The sequence below is a fragment of the Pecten maximus genome, chromosome 9 (genome assembly GCF_902652985.1).
Source record: "Pecten maximus chromosome 9, xPecMax1.1, whole genome shotgun sequence".
NCBI classification, from domain to species: Eukaryota; Metazoa; Mollusca; class Bivalvia; order Pectinida; family Pectinidae; genus Pecten; species Pecten maximus.
The window spans coordinates 43,381,213-43,396,367 of NC_047023.1; the positions used below are offsets into that span (position 1 = coordinate 43,381,213).

General features: G+C 41.4%; 1 protein-coding gene across 4 annotated transcripts in view; it reads right to left on the bottom strand.

Annotated features, from left to right (window-relative positions):
* Nucleotides 1-15,155, bottom strand: part of LOC117334133 (zwei Ig domain protein zig-8-like) — a 151,924-nt gene that overhangs the window by 42,880 nt on the left and 93,889 nt on the right. For all 4 annotated transcript variants that reach the window (XM_033893599.1, XM_033893600.1, XM_033893601.1 and 1 more), the window contains one exon: nt 6,308-6,435. In XM_033893599.1, the coding sequence (XP_033749490.1) occupies nt 6,308-6,435 (128 nt within the window). The remainder of the gene's footprint in view (nt 1-6,307; nt 6,436-15,155) is intronic.

The following is a 15,155-nucleotide window of genomic DNA, read 5'->3' on the forward strand; positions in this document are numbered from 1 at the left end:
AATAATGATGTCACTGAAATAAATCCAATATTCCCACGATTGTTTTTAGATGTTGTTTGGTATATATCCATTTGATTCCAACGACTCCCCAACATAGGTTTTACTAGTATAAAGGAAACTATCAAGCAGCAATATCATTGTCGTTGTTCGAATCGCAGTATTTCATCAATGAAAATTGTCGTTTATTCTGCTCCAAGACGCATCAGTATTCGTCAACCCCAGAAACCCCGGCCATGAAAACCATTACAGCTCATATGTAGCGCGCCTATCGGACAAGTTACCAACTGTAATCAGACGGTTATGCGTATCGAACGCGACCACGGACCGAAGCGACGCAGAAGGTTAATGGACGTGGTGGGGAAATTCATGCATTTATTCAGTCGAAATGGTGGTAACATATATGTAGCCGAATTAACTAGACTTCTAGCACTTTAGCGGGGGAACCAGAACGTCATCCATCTGTCTGAGAAAATCTGAAGATTGCCAGGACAGACCCATGGATATTGGTGTCGGTTAAATGATAACTATAATGACGGCGGTCCGTTTCGTTATGGGATTATTTTACTGTTAACATGATTCTACACACTCTAACAACACCGTTATAAATGTTCGACTGACATGACGTCCATTCATATTTTCGAAATGAGGAAGAATTTTGATATCATCACTGCTGAGTACCCCACGTTAAAACGTATTAATTCTGTTTATCGTATAGCGTTCTATATCGACCACGTGCGATTCGTTAAAAACTAATTAGATAAATAAAACCAATAAGCATTGAAATACCTTCTAGTGAATATCTAATATATTGTATTACATTTTTATAATGTATTTTGCAAAATTAGGATTTGCAAGTCAATTATTTTGGAGATAACAACGAGTTGTCTTCATAATTGTGCGATATTCTGGGCAGGGGTGCTGAAGCTTTGTCATTGAATTTACAAAATGGAATATACCTGTTGCGTATGGTATACTCTACCTAATGGTATCAATTGTACCGTTGTCAAAACCCATATAGGTCGATAGATCGATAAGATATACAAATGTACTGTACTAAAATTGTTATTTGTGGTCAGCTGTTTATAAAGGCAAATATTTTATGCTTTTTGGTAAATTAAAGTATTTTGTTGAGAGAAATGTTTCTACATGTGCAATTCTTTATATCAGCATGAGCCACAATTACTATATATTGATCTAAATAAAACACGAATGTATAAGGGTAAGGGTTAGATTTACGAAATATTACATTTCAAAATGTATACTGAGCTGCTATTAAACAAGCTATGTATTGAACGTAAGAGCGCCAAATTCTGAATGGTATCTCGAGAGGTAAAGCTATGTTATCCACGGCCAGGACGTTCGCCAACTTCTGTTCACAATTGTGCAATTAAAAGCAATGGAGAATGAATCGAACGCGCCTTGTATAAATACACATTATAAGGCTTCGTACGTGTTAGCCCTGTAGGTCGGAGATAGATACACTTCCTAGTATTACACCTCGGGGCCTAGATCAGACGGGGCGATATACGGGGTTCTATCGATTCTGAAAATCTCAAAGTACACATTATATGCGAATTTCTCCTCGCTGTCTGACTCGCGTAATCTGACCTTTATGGGCATAGGTTGAGACGAAATCCCCTCTCGCCCCTTCCTCGCCTTCGCGCCCAGTCACTTGCCCCTTCCTTTCTGTAAATCTCTATCTCAATGCTTGTTTTGTGTATGTCTTTCTTTCCGGGTTCTACCCATTTGAGAGATGGAAATAAATACACCTCCTGGATCTCATGGCCTATCGTACGAGGGGACTAATGATTGCTCCCCGCCCCTTGGATCTCATGGCCTATCGTGCGAGGGGACTAATGATTGCTCCCCGCCCCTTGGATCTCATGGCCTATCGTACGAGGGGACTAATGACTGCTCCCCGCCCCTTGGATCTCATGGCCTATCGTACGAGGGGACTAATGACTGCTCCCCGCCCCTTGGATCTCATGGCCTATCGTACGAGGGGACTAATGATTGCTCCCCGCCCCTTGGATCTCATGGCCTATCGTAGGAGGGGCCTAATGACTGCTCCCCGCCCCTTGGATCTCATGGCCTATCGTACGAGGGGACTAATGATTGCTTCCCGCCCCTTGGATCTCATGGCCTATCGTAGGAGGGGACTAATGACTGCTCCCCGCCCCTTGGATCTCATGGCCTATCGTACGAGGGGACTAATGATTGCTCCCCGCCCCTTGGATCTCATGGCCTATCGTAGGAGGGGACTAATGACTGCTCCCCGCCCCTTGGATCTCATGGCCTATCGTAGGAGGGGACTAATGACTGCTCCCCGCCCCTTGGATCTCATGGCCTATCGTACGAGGGGACTTATGATTGCTCCCCGCCCCTTGGATCTCATGGCCTATCGTGCGAGGGGACTAATGATTGTTCCCCGCCCCTTGGATCTCATGGCCTATCGTACGAGGGGACTAATGATTGCTCCCCGCCCCTGTGTTATCGGGTATGATTTCTCAGATGTCTTCTGGTATCGAGTCATTAGAGAACCCAATCACTAACCCTGACGGAGTTCATAACATGTTGATCTTAGAGGCAAATAAAAGATTCAGAAAAGTCTTCGGTGAAATCAGAGCTTTCATCAAGACATTCTACTTTGGGATATAAAATAAACAAAAACGATCTGCTGTGGTAATTTCAAATACGTTTCTTTCCTCCTTACTCTGGTATTGTCACCAATATTACACTCGCTGTAGGTATCCCTTAAAGATCTGTCCTCATATGACCCTGACTGTTGTTATCCCCTAGACACCCGTCCTCATATGACCCTGACTGTTGGTATCCCCTAGACACCTGTCCTCATATGACCCTGACTGTTGTTATCCCCTAGATATCCTTCCTCATATGACCCTGATTGTTGGTGTCCCCTAGACACTCGTCCTCATATGGCCCTGGCTGTTGGTATCCCCTAGATACCTGTCCTCATATGACCCTGACTGTCGGTATCCCCTAGACACCCGTCCTCATATGGCCCTGGCTGTTGGTGTCCCCTAGACACTCGTCCTCATATGACCCTGACTGTTGGTGTCCCCTAGACACCCGTCCTCATATGACCCTGACTGTTGGTGTCCCCTAGACACCCGTCCTCATATGACCCTGACTGTTGGTATCCCCTAGATACCTGTCCTCACATGACCCTGATTGTTGGTATCCCCTAGACACCCGTCCTCATATGGCCCTGGCTGTTGGTGTCCCCTAGACACTCGTCCTCATATGACCCTGACTGTTGTTATCCCCTAGGTACAAAATGTACCTGTCCTCATATGACCATGGCTGTTGGTATCCCCTAGATACCTGTCCTCATATGACCCTGACTGTCGGTATCCCCTAGACACCCGTCCTCATATGACCCTGACTGACACTGGCTGTAAAAAATTCCCTAGACACCCGTCCTCATAAAACACTGGCTGTAAATATCCCCGAGACACTCGTCCTCATATGATCCCACTAACCCACATGTTGTGTCCCAATAAAAACAAGTACCCCCTCCTCGTTCTTGTCCTCAACAGGTTCATCATATCCCCGGCCTCATATCACGATCAGAAGTTTACAGGGGAGTTACATTAGTGTCCTTGAGACGACGCATGGCTGGTCTGATGAAAGCTCTGTGTTTGAAATGTTTCCCGACTGAGAAATACGGGAGCTTTATAATGTCATGTTGTGTAGATTGAGCAAAGATATTTCCCATAACTATTCCAGTTCTAGACTCGTTTGGCAAAATATATTATACCGATGACACATGAAACTGCAGCAGACGTGAATTCGTAACTTCGTAAGATGTCACAGGTATCATAAAGACAGCGTAAATATACAGTTACATTTGTGTGGTTACAGTTATAACTAATAAAACTCATGTGATATCGCTTATAAAACCCGCTGTTGCAGTCTAAGGATACAGCAATTCCTGTATCAGGTACTCCCAAAGAAATAAACTTCAACATCAATATGAAGCTAGCAGCTCTCCGTTAATGGGTTCGGCGAAAGCTATAGTGTTCAGAGTTTGCCGTATGTGTGTCTAAACCTATATAAGTCTGTTTCAGAAATATTACATTGGAGAAAGGAAATAAAGAAAGAGACAAGCAAAAACACAAAGAAAGAAAGAAACCATATTCTAACTTGGAACCGATAAAATGTGGGTTAAATGATAAGGAAAGATAAATTTACATAGAGACTGGTGAAAAAAAGCGTGTAAGGAGAAGACGACTAGGCGTTGAGGAAGAGAAAGCGTCTTATAATGCCAAGTTTTCGAAATGAGAACTGGGATAGTGGTTATCAAATCTTTTTTAACTAATATCACTCGTCCAAACTAACAAATATTTATCTATGATATCCCATTTCTCGACCATTATTTTTTCCATAGAATATATCAATCTGCGTTACGTAATATGTGTAACGAAAATCGTAACCAAATAATTATTAATATCAGAGTAAATAACAATGACATCAGGTCACATGACAAGATTCAAAGAAATGTAAATGATGTATGAATAAAATCATTACTAACAACCAGACCACATTATGTTTTTAGATACCCTGCCTGCAACCTATGACGCTAGGAAACATTACCTGTCAATACGTCACTTAGATTGATATGCTAATTAACCACCGATTGAACCTATAACCTTTTTCATTGAAGGTCAAATTATGTTATCGCCACACATGTTTATTTCTATAGAGATACACCAAGTTCTCGTTCATGTGCACGTGTTTGTACTCAGTGTGGTGACATTCACAGTATGATGAACATTAAATTCGTCTTAGGGACCTACTGAGCTAACACCACGTTCAAATAGAGGAGCGAGAGGGACGACACACACATCACCTCTAGTCTTACTGTGTTTGCACTACAAACCTGTTAAAATTAACCGCTTTCTTGCTAACAAACGCATCAAACTTAATTAGATAGAATTCCCCGTGATTGCCTTTATATAAGAATGCAAGAAGATGATAGTAAGCCTTGTAGGACAGATGCCTTGCGTCCCAAAGTTCTGAGTGTAAAATCAACCCAAATTAGTTCAATTACAGACTTCAAGAGAAGCAAGTGAACATAGCTATCCTAGCTATCCGAAAGTTGCAAATACCTTTGTTTATGACTTTTTCTCTAGAACGGTTGGGCATGTTTTCATTTAGATAATACATTCATCCTGCCGTAACAAGTCGTATCGGTATATTTTAAAACTAAAGATGAAAAAGCACCATCCGTGTTATATCTTATTGAACGACTATATCCGTAATCGTTCGAACTAGAGACATAGTACTAAAACTACACCTGAAAGAGGTTTCTTGTCAGAAACTCGGCGGGGTATGATGTAGTGCCAAATTTCCTTTAAGTAGCTTATCTGTCAATTGTGTTGTTTTCCAAGGTAAACAAAACATAATGAACGAAACTGAATTAGCTTTTGAGTAATAAAGCCAAACCGTCTGTAAACCTCTGTCGCTGCCGGGAATGACGGAACGACCGAGGGAAAGATTTATTACTGCATACTATTGGCAGACAATTTGTATTCTGGAAGTAATTATAACAATCTAGATATATAGTATGAGGCGAAGGGTACTAAAGCATGTGTTTGTTTCCTGTTGGAATTTGGTCTGTCATTGCACTGATGTGTTGTCATTTTATCTTGCGCATGCCCGTGCAGACACGTACGTGATAGCTACGTACAGAAGAGTATACCCTCAGGCACGTGAAGGGCGTGTGTATATCAGTTACGTATCATTAGTGGTTTTGTACACATGTGTTCCCTCAGACGTGATGACGTCATCGATATATCATTGATATAACTGTTAATAAGCGTTATATAATATCATTGTTGAGATATCTTCAACGTCATCATAATCTGTGTAAACAATGGATAAATGTCATCAATACCAGTGTAAACATTGGATAAATGTCATCAATACTAGTGTAAACATTGGATAAATGTCATCAATACCAGTGTAAACATTGGATAAATGTCACCAATACCAGTGTAAACATTGGATAAGTGTCACCAATACTAGTGTAAACATTAAATAAATGACATCAATTCTAGTGTAAACATTGGATAAATGTCATCAATACTAGTGTAAACATTGGATACATGTCATCAATATTAGTATAAACACTGGATACATGTCATCAATTCTAGTGTAAACATTGGATAAATGTCATCAATATTAGTGTAAACAATTATTGTAATACTGATCTTTGAGTAAATATCACATTTTTTTCGGTATAAACATTAAGTAACTCCATCAATAGCATCAAACGATTTACCTGTTTTGGTCCGAGATTCCGGATCTTGCACTGAAGAACAGCTAATTCTCCCATATGGACGGTGACATTCGTTTTTGTGGGTAAAAAGTTTGGGACAAGAACCCGGCGCTTTGACGAGTACCCGGACACTGCAACAAAAATAGAATGAATAAGTAATGTTTGACGTAGGGGCATATGGGTAACGGTAAGCTGTGCTGAAAGTTTAAAGCTTTTGTAACATTCTGAATTCAGTTTTATTCCAATGTTTATGCTTTGTTTGTTTCTAATCAATATGAGACAGGAAAGAGGAGATTGTACATGAAACAATGTAACTTTTTCATCAGGATATGTACCTTGAATTTGGTATGCTATGAATGGGAAGTGAAGGTCCCTTTAACGCCAGAAATAGCAACATAAACTCTAACCCTACCGTTTGCTTGGAAACGTATGCATGCTGTCATTATAACCAGTCCCTATAATCCCAATTAGATAGACGTTTCTCACATTACAAAATCCACAGGAGTCCAAAGATTGTTGGCATGTTGTAAAAGTACACAAGAAGTGCTTTTAGAAAGATATGTAAAAATTAAAAACACCTCTAAAAATGAATATTGAGTATACATTTAAAAGGTAGAAAAACTTGATGACATGATTGAAAGGTAAATGACAATAAATCAGCTGTTTTAGCAGAGAAATGATAAAGATATAAAAGATGGAGCCAACTTTCTATTTTTAGAAACTGTGGCCATGACCTTTGCCGTTCATACATGTACCTATAAAACAATGCAAAGCGACAAGAGACCAACTTTTAGTAAGGAAACTTGAATTACATTGACCCAAGCAGCTCAGGATTTTGTACAGAAACAGATTTTTAGTTGGGTTAACTTAAAACGCTTTGACATATAGATCAATCTCAGGAGGCAGGCGGTCGTATGGTTGGTCTCAAGGAACTCAACTTGTCTTATGGGAACTACTTTTTACAACACCAACTTACGATAACGCCTTCAACATGATAACTTTAAACTCAAAAATCCGGAAATATATCGAAAATTATCGAATGGCATGGTAGGTAGGTCATTTCTAGTGTGGCGTGTTGACAAGGCAAGTGATCTGCACGCCGAAATGATGGGGAATACAACATAACTAGCGAAATCGAACCTATAACAAAGATACATCCTAATACAGCGCTTACTGACTGATATGGTTATCACCATGGCGTCGGTTAAATCAAAGTCAATAAATCATACACACAAAGAGCCCTTCATCAAATCCCTCAAACATAGCATGTCCTTCTGAAAATACACCATCATCTTCACAAACTCATCATAACCTTCCTAATCCCCATCCCTGCATCGCCGTTCAAATCCCCAATCGTCCAACCACAGCCTTCGTGTTCCACTCCCAAAAACACACACACACACACACACACACCTTCCAACTAACCCGACCACACACCACACATAATTGGCTCATGGAATGAGATTATCTGTGATGATTTATTCGACGAAGGCAGAAACATTTTCTGTCACTTTCGATTTTCGGCGATGGCTACCTCACAGCGATAAGTGTTTCCTGACACATTGTAAAAGTCACAATAGACCACCAATTCCAGACACAACTGAAATATTTCTTATTTTTGCATTTGTTAACCTTCATTTTCTATGACGTTTTCAGTTAATTTAAAAGATGTAGCACAAACTGTCGACGTCAATTTGTACAACTGAGATAGCACGTGTAACAATTTAGTCCTTTAGTAATCGTCACCATAGACAATAGTACAGTACTGGACTTGGCTGTTCAGCACTCTGTCCTTCCGATGGTCATTTACAATCTATTTGGGATTCCCAGTCGTCGTTAACATCGTTTCATGTATTTTTATTTTATGGTTTTACGGGAGTGAAATTAACTTATTTCGACTAGTATTGTTCGTTGTTTATGCTTTGAATACCAAACAGAACATGTTATAATAGACCCTGATGCATAAAGAGACAACCTGGCGTAAGTAATTACATGAGAGACCGGCATGACAATCAACCGTTAATGAGTTTATACTGTATCTATAACTCAATTTTAAATATTAAAAACTGGTGTTTGGTCGTCATTGTGCGATCGCTTGAGATGGCTTGATGGCAAACCCTGTTGGTGGACGTTTAGTCCCGATGTTTACCGGTACTCTGCTGGTGGACTTTTAACCCCGATGTTTACCGGTACTCTACTGGTGGACGTTTAGTCCCGATGTTTACCGGTACTCTGCTGGTGGACGTTTAGCCCCGATGTTTACCGGTACCCTGCTGGTGGACGTTTAGTCCCGATGTTTACCGGTACTCTGTTAGTGGACGTTTAGTCCCGATGTTTACCGGTACTCTACTGGTGGACGTTTAGTCCCGATGTTTACCGGTACTCTACTGGTAGACGTTTAGTCCCAATGTTTACCGGTACTCTGTTAGTGGACGTTTAGCCCCGATGTTTACCGGTACTCTGTTAGTGGACGTTTAGTCCTGATGTTTACCGATACTCTACTGGTAGACGTTTAGTCCCAATGTTTACCGGTACCCTGCTGGTGGACGTTTAGCCCCGATGTTTACCGGTACTCTGTTGGTGGACGTTTAACCCCGATGTTTACCGGTACCCTGCTGGTGGACGTTTAGCCCCGATGTTTACCGGTACTCTGCTGGTGGACGTTTAGTCCCGATGTTTACCGGTACTCTGTTGGTGGACGTTTAGTCCCGATGTTTACTGGTACTCTGCTGGTGGACGTTTAGTCCCGATGTTTACCGGTACTCTGTTGGTGGACGTTTAACCCCGATGTTTACCGGTACTCTACTGGTAGACGTTTAGTCCCGATGTTTACCGGTACTCTACTGGTAGACGTTTAGTCCCAATGTTTACCGGTACCCTGCTGGTGGACGTTTAGTCCTGATGTTTACCGATACTCTACTGGTGGACGTTTAGTCCCAATGTTTACCGGTACTCTACTGGTGGACGTTTAGTCCCGATGTTTACCGGTACTCTACTGGTGGACGTTTAGTCCCGATGTTTACCGGTACTCTGCTGGTGGACGTTTAGCCTCGATGTTTACCGATACTCTGCTGGTGGACGTTTAGTCCCGATATTTACCGGTACTCTGTAAGTGGACGTTTAGTCCCAATGTTTACCGGTACTCTACTGGTAGACGTTTAGTCCCGATGTTTACCGGTACCCTGCTGGTGGACGTTTAGTCCCGATGTTTACCGGTACTCTGCTGGTGGACGTTTAACCCCGATGTTTACCGGTACCCTGCTGGTGGACGTTTAGTCCCGATGTTTACCGGTACTCTGCTGGTGGACGTTTAGTCCCGATGTTTACCGGTACTCTGCTGGTGGACGTTTAGCCCCGATGTTTACCGGTACCATGCTGGTGGACGTTTAGCCCTGATGTTTATCGGTACCCTGCTGGTGGACGTTTAGTCCCAATGTTTACCGGTACCCTGCTGGTGGACGTTTAGTCCCGATGTTTACCGGTACCCTGCTGGTGGACGTTTAGTCCCGATGTTTACCGGTACTCTGCTGGTGGACGTTTAGTCCCGATGTTTACCGGTACCCTGCTGGTGGACGTTTAGTCCTGATGTTTACCGATACTCTACTGGTGGACGTTTAGTCCCGATGTTTACCGGTACCCTGCTGGTGGACGTTTAACCCCGATGTTTACCGGTACCCTGCTGGTGGACGTTTAACCCCGATGTTTACCGGTACCCTGCTGGTGGACGTTTAACCCCGATGTTTACCGGTACTCTGCTAGTGGACGTGTAGGCCCGATGTTTACCGGTACCCTGCTGGTGGACGTTTAACCCCGATGTTTACCGGTACCCTGTCAGTGGACGTTTAGTCCCAATGTTTACCGGTACCCTGCTGGTGGACGTTTAACCCGATGTTTACCGGTACTCTGCTGGTGGACGTTTAGTCCCGATGTTTACCGGTACTCTGCTGGTGGACGTTTAGCCCCGATGTTTACCGGTACCCTGCTGGTGGACGTTTAGTCCCGATATTTACCGGTACCCTGCTGGTGGACGTTTAGCCCCGATGTTTACCGGTACCCTGCTGGTGGACGTTTAGCCCCGATGTTTACCGGTACTCTGTTGGTGGACGTTTAGTCCCAATGTTTACCGGTACCCTGCTGGTGGACGTTTAGTCCCAATGTTTACCGGTACCCTGCTGGTGGACGTTTAGTCCCGATGTTTACCGGTACCCTACTGGTGGAGGTTTAGTCCCGATGTTTACCGGTACTCTGCTGGTGGACGTTTAGTCCTGATGTTTACCGGTACCCTGCTGGTGGACGTTTAACCCCGATGTTTACCGGTACTCTGCTGGTGGACGTTTAACCCCGACGTTTACCGGTACCCTGCTGGTGGACGTTTAGCCCCGATGTTTACCGGTACCCTGCTGGTGGACGTTTAGTCCCGATGTTTACCGGTACCCTGCTGGTGGACGTTTAGCCCCGATGTTTACCGGTACTCTGCTGGTGGACGTTTAACCCCGACGTTTACCGGTACCCTGCTGGTGGACGTTTAGCCCCGATGTTTACCGGTACCCTGCTGGTGGACGTTTAGCCCCGATGTTTACCGGTACCCTGTTGGTGGACGTTTAGCCCCGATGTTTACCGGTACTCTGCTGGTGGACGTTTAACCCCGATGTTTACCGGTACCCTGCTGGTGGACGTTTAGTCCCGATGTTTACCGGTACCCTGCTGGTGGACGTTTAGCCCCGATGTTTACCGGTACTCTGCTGGTGGACGTTTAGCCCCGATGTTTACCGGTACTCTGCTGGTGGACGTTTAGCCCCGATGTTTACCGGTACCCTGCTGGTGGACGTTTAGCCCCGATGTTTACCGGTACTCTACTGGTGGACGTTTAGTCCCGATGTTTACCGGTACTCTGCTGGTGGACGTTTAGCCCCGATGTTTACCGGTACCCTGCTGGTGGACGTTTAGCCCCGATGTTTACCGGTACTCTGCTGGTGGACGTTTAGCCCCGATGTTTACCGGTACCCTGCTGGTGGACGTTTAGTCCCGATGTTTACCGGTACTCTGCTGGTGGACGTTTAGCCCCGATGTTTACCGGTACTCTGCTGGTGGACGTTTAGCCCCGATGTTTACCGGTACCCTGCTGGTGGACGTTTAGTCCCAATGTTTACCGGTACCCTGCTGGTGGACGTTTAGTCCCAATGTTTACCGGTACCCTGCTGGTGGACGTTTAGTCCCGATGTTTACCGGTACTCTGCTGGTGGACGTTTAGTTCCGAGGTATACGGTACCATGCATGCTACGTTTTATCCAAACTTTCCCAAATTTATTAAATCAAAGATTTAGTCCATCTCTCCCTTTCTATAGTCGAACAATTACGTCCATTTCCAGTCTCATTCTGAGCTCATTGGTTGCTTTTCGCATCTGGTGAAAGTTACATTTGAAGAATTCTGCCAATAGGATACAGATAAATAGCTTAGAACACAAACAAGTTACCAAAAGAAACCTGTGTTTTGTCAAAAATCAAAACAAATCAAAAAACCGGTCTCGAGTCATAAGACGTGAAATAGATGTAAAACACCCAAAGTCATTCAAGCAAATCAGCTTACCTCGGAGATCATAATATTTTTCTTGACTATAAATACATATAGATGTTAAAACGAGATATTAAAATACAAAAAGGCGTGTTCATCGGCTGATGTTACGTGTTTAGAGTTGTAGGTTCGTTGTATCATCAAAAGATTTAACAATATACACGCATAACATTCCACATTATACCTAGTTTATATTCGTAACTCTGCCAGAGCTATTGTTCGTGTATGTCATGGTAGTAAGTAATAAAACAAGCCCACTGGTATCATAAAACTCTGTCCTAGATTTACCAAATCATATCAAACGGTGATTGCGCAGATAAATGTCAGAATTTTGATCCAAAATCGAATTTTCCCCAAGAATCATGCCACTAAAAACGGATTAAATGCGCTAGGGGCTTTAAATGCATTAATTTAAAAGTTGGTATAAGCATCCCTTTACGGCTTAATCTCAGTATATGAGAACAATACCCTGGCGGACTGGATTGACGAGAAAGGGCGATTCACATATTATCATCTCGTCACTTACACACAGACAAGAGAGGGAAACATTCCGAATTATGTAACAGATTTCAGAGTACAAACAGTCGTTAAAAACGCCATTTCACCATATATGGGGTGTGGTTATAAAGGTATTTATGGTCAGATATACATGTAGGATGTTCAGACATCATCATGAAGGGTCGTCATCGTCATCGTCGTTGTCGTTGCTGCTGCTGCTGCTGCTGATTTTGCTGTCGTTGTTTGTACAAAGCCTAGTGTATCATACATTATGAGAATATGGATACGAGCTAGGTCTCCGTGTGCTGCTCTATGTAAGTAAACATAGCATTGCCTTTTTGACAGCTGAGGTAAACGATCCGTAAATCTCGTGTGAAGCCAGGGGGTTAAATGTGGCACTGGATCGCTATAGAATTATCCAACACAAAACGTCTCAGGGGTTTCAGCACAATTAGCTATCTGAGTGGCGTTAACGTAATCATATGTATAGAAGCCAAGGTTAGATAATAAACACCCTGGAGCTTATAAGAATGTAGAGTTTAAATGTACAACTGAATTCACGCTCTTCCAAGGTTGACATATTCATTTTGCATGTCACGGATTTTCGGCCCAATCCGTTGAAATCTTATCATTATCGTTGTTGTCGTATTTAAACCCCTTGAACAGATATCATGTATACAGCGCCATGTATGGCCGTATTAGAATACAATACGCACTGGTCAGTTTTCATGTCTATAGGTGGTCAGTTCATAAATCTTAACGTCCACTTGTTATTTAAAGTGAGCCCCTTATGTCTAGACCCTGTGGACAATGAGGAAGTATACCTAATACTGTAAGTGAGAGACAGGCTTCCTCCATAAACAGCATTGTTAGCTTAACCGGTCAAAATTGTCCATAGTAACACTTTTTTTTCTAAAAATGAGAATATGCTATTAATATAATGCTTGCTCTTTTTGTTAAACTATATGCCATGAAGTACGTACATGTTAGACTTATGAAAATAATAGCCTTTATTGTTTTACTTTGTTTTGTGTTAATGTTATTTATTTACACATATATTTATATTTTTTCAAGTTGAACATGCTTCCGACACATATAGACCCTTTTATACTATCTAGTGCCGTAATAGAGACAATAGGGACCCAAAGACTTACTTTAAGGAGACCCAATGTCTGGAAACGGACCATACACGACCTAGAAGAGACATACGAAAATCTAGTTCCTACATTCCAATTCGTCGGTATAATTTATTTATCTTTCTTTCCGTTACCTTTAATGTTCCAAGTTAATCAAATTAAATTATATTCTAGCCAAAACTCGCTATGCTAAAGTATCTGCCAAAGACGGCTCTCAGTCTCCGTGGGATTTGACAAAACCGATTTGGGAACTGCATGCTGTCTGAGGGAATTCATAATCGAAGGTTTTAGAGACGTTCAAGGAAATGATAAAATTTCATACACGAATACCGTGTCCATATAAACACAAGTTAGATCTTTTAATTGTGCCGGATTCAAATTAGATTGAATTCGTCTCCCCATGGTATTACGGTGTTTTAGGTGAAGGAAAAATATCAGTTTCCAAGACTTCCTATCTACTTCCTATCTAGAAAAACATGGCTTTTTAAATTGTACGTTTTCAACACATGTTAATGGTAAAAAAATACACTTTTGATAAAAACTCCAATAAAATTTCCTTCTGGATAGGATATTGACTTTGACATTGAAAATATACTTTACCTTGTCAAGAGGCATACATGTACTAATTATTGTTTATTTTCCATCAGTAAATCAGACTATTATGCATATGAAAAGTATGTACATGTTAAATTAATGTAGATAAGATTATTACAACAATCTATATATTTCTTAAATGTTATTACGAGAGAAAGAAAAATATGCATGATTAATAATTGTATTAAATCCCTACTTTCATATTCCATTGATGACCTTTATAATCAAAACAAACCAAAATCATGAAACAGTGCATAAAACCGTAATGCCAATATCGCATACCAGGTAAATCATCAAATACAGTTATACAGGTGTTTCTTCTTCGTTTTCATTTAATGTTGCCAGGTTTTCACTTAACAAAAACAACATTTTAATTTGTTTATATAAATCTAGACGTATTAATAATGCTATTTGATTTTTGATAATATGTAATTAGCGGATTTATCGATTATTGTACATGTACACTACATGTGAAAACATTCACTTTTGTTCAATTTAATGAATTATCGGCACATAAAAGATGTTCTAACCCCAAATAAAATGTTTCATGTCATTGTGCTAAAAGATTCATTTTTACACGTATGTATTATATTTGAACTAGCCGACAATTCATATTTGCAGTGTATATGTTTACATTCGGATTTGAGAACTACTTCACAATTCATAGCTACAAAATAAAGCGACATAATTCAACTAAATATCAATCGATTTGTTTATATATCAGTCACAAACAATGTAACAGTTGTTCAAATGTCTAGTCAACTTGACATATCTTTTTCTAATATCCTTACGCTTATGAAACGCTTCCTCATATCCACAAAAATAGAACTTTAAATTCCAAGACGACGTATCTAAAGTACAACAACGTATATACAATGCATGCTCCATCTCTTGATGACCGAATTCGACCCAGTTATGGCGAATTTAGTTTAAAGCTGAATTCTGACAAAAAAAGAACAAAAACAGCGAGAATCTGTGATGCCTGTTCTAAGTTAAGCAGGGCAAAAATCAATAGAAACTCGATCCATTTATCAGCTGTTACGAAAAGCAT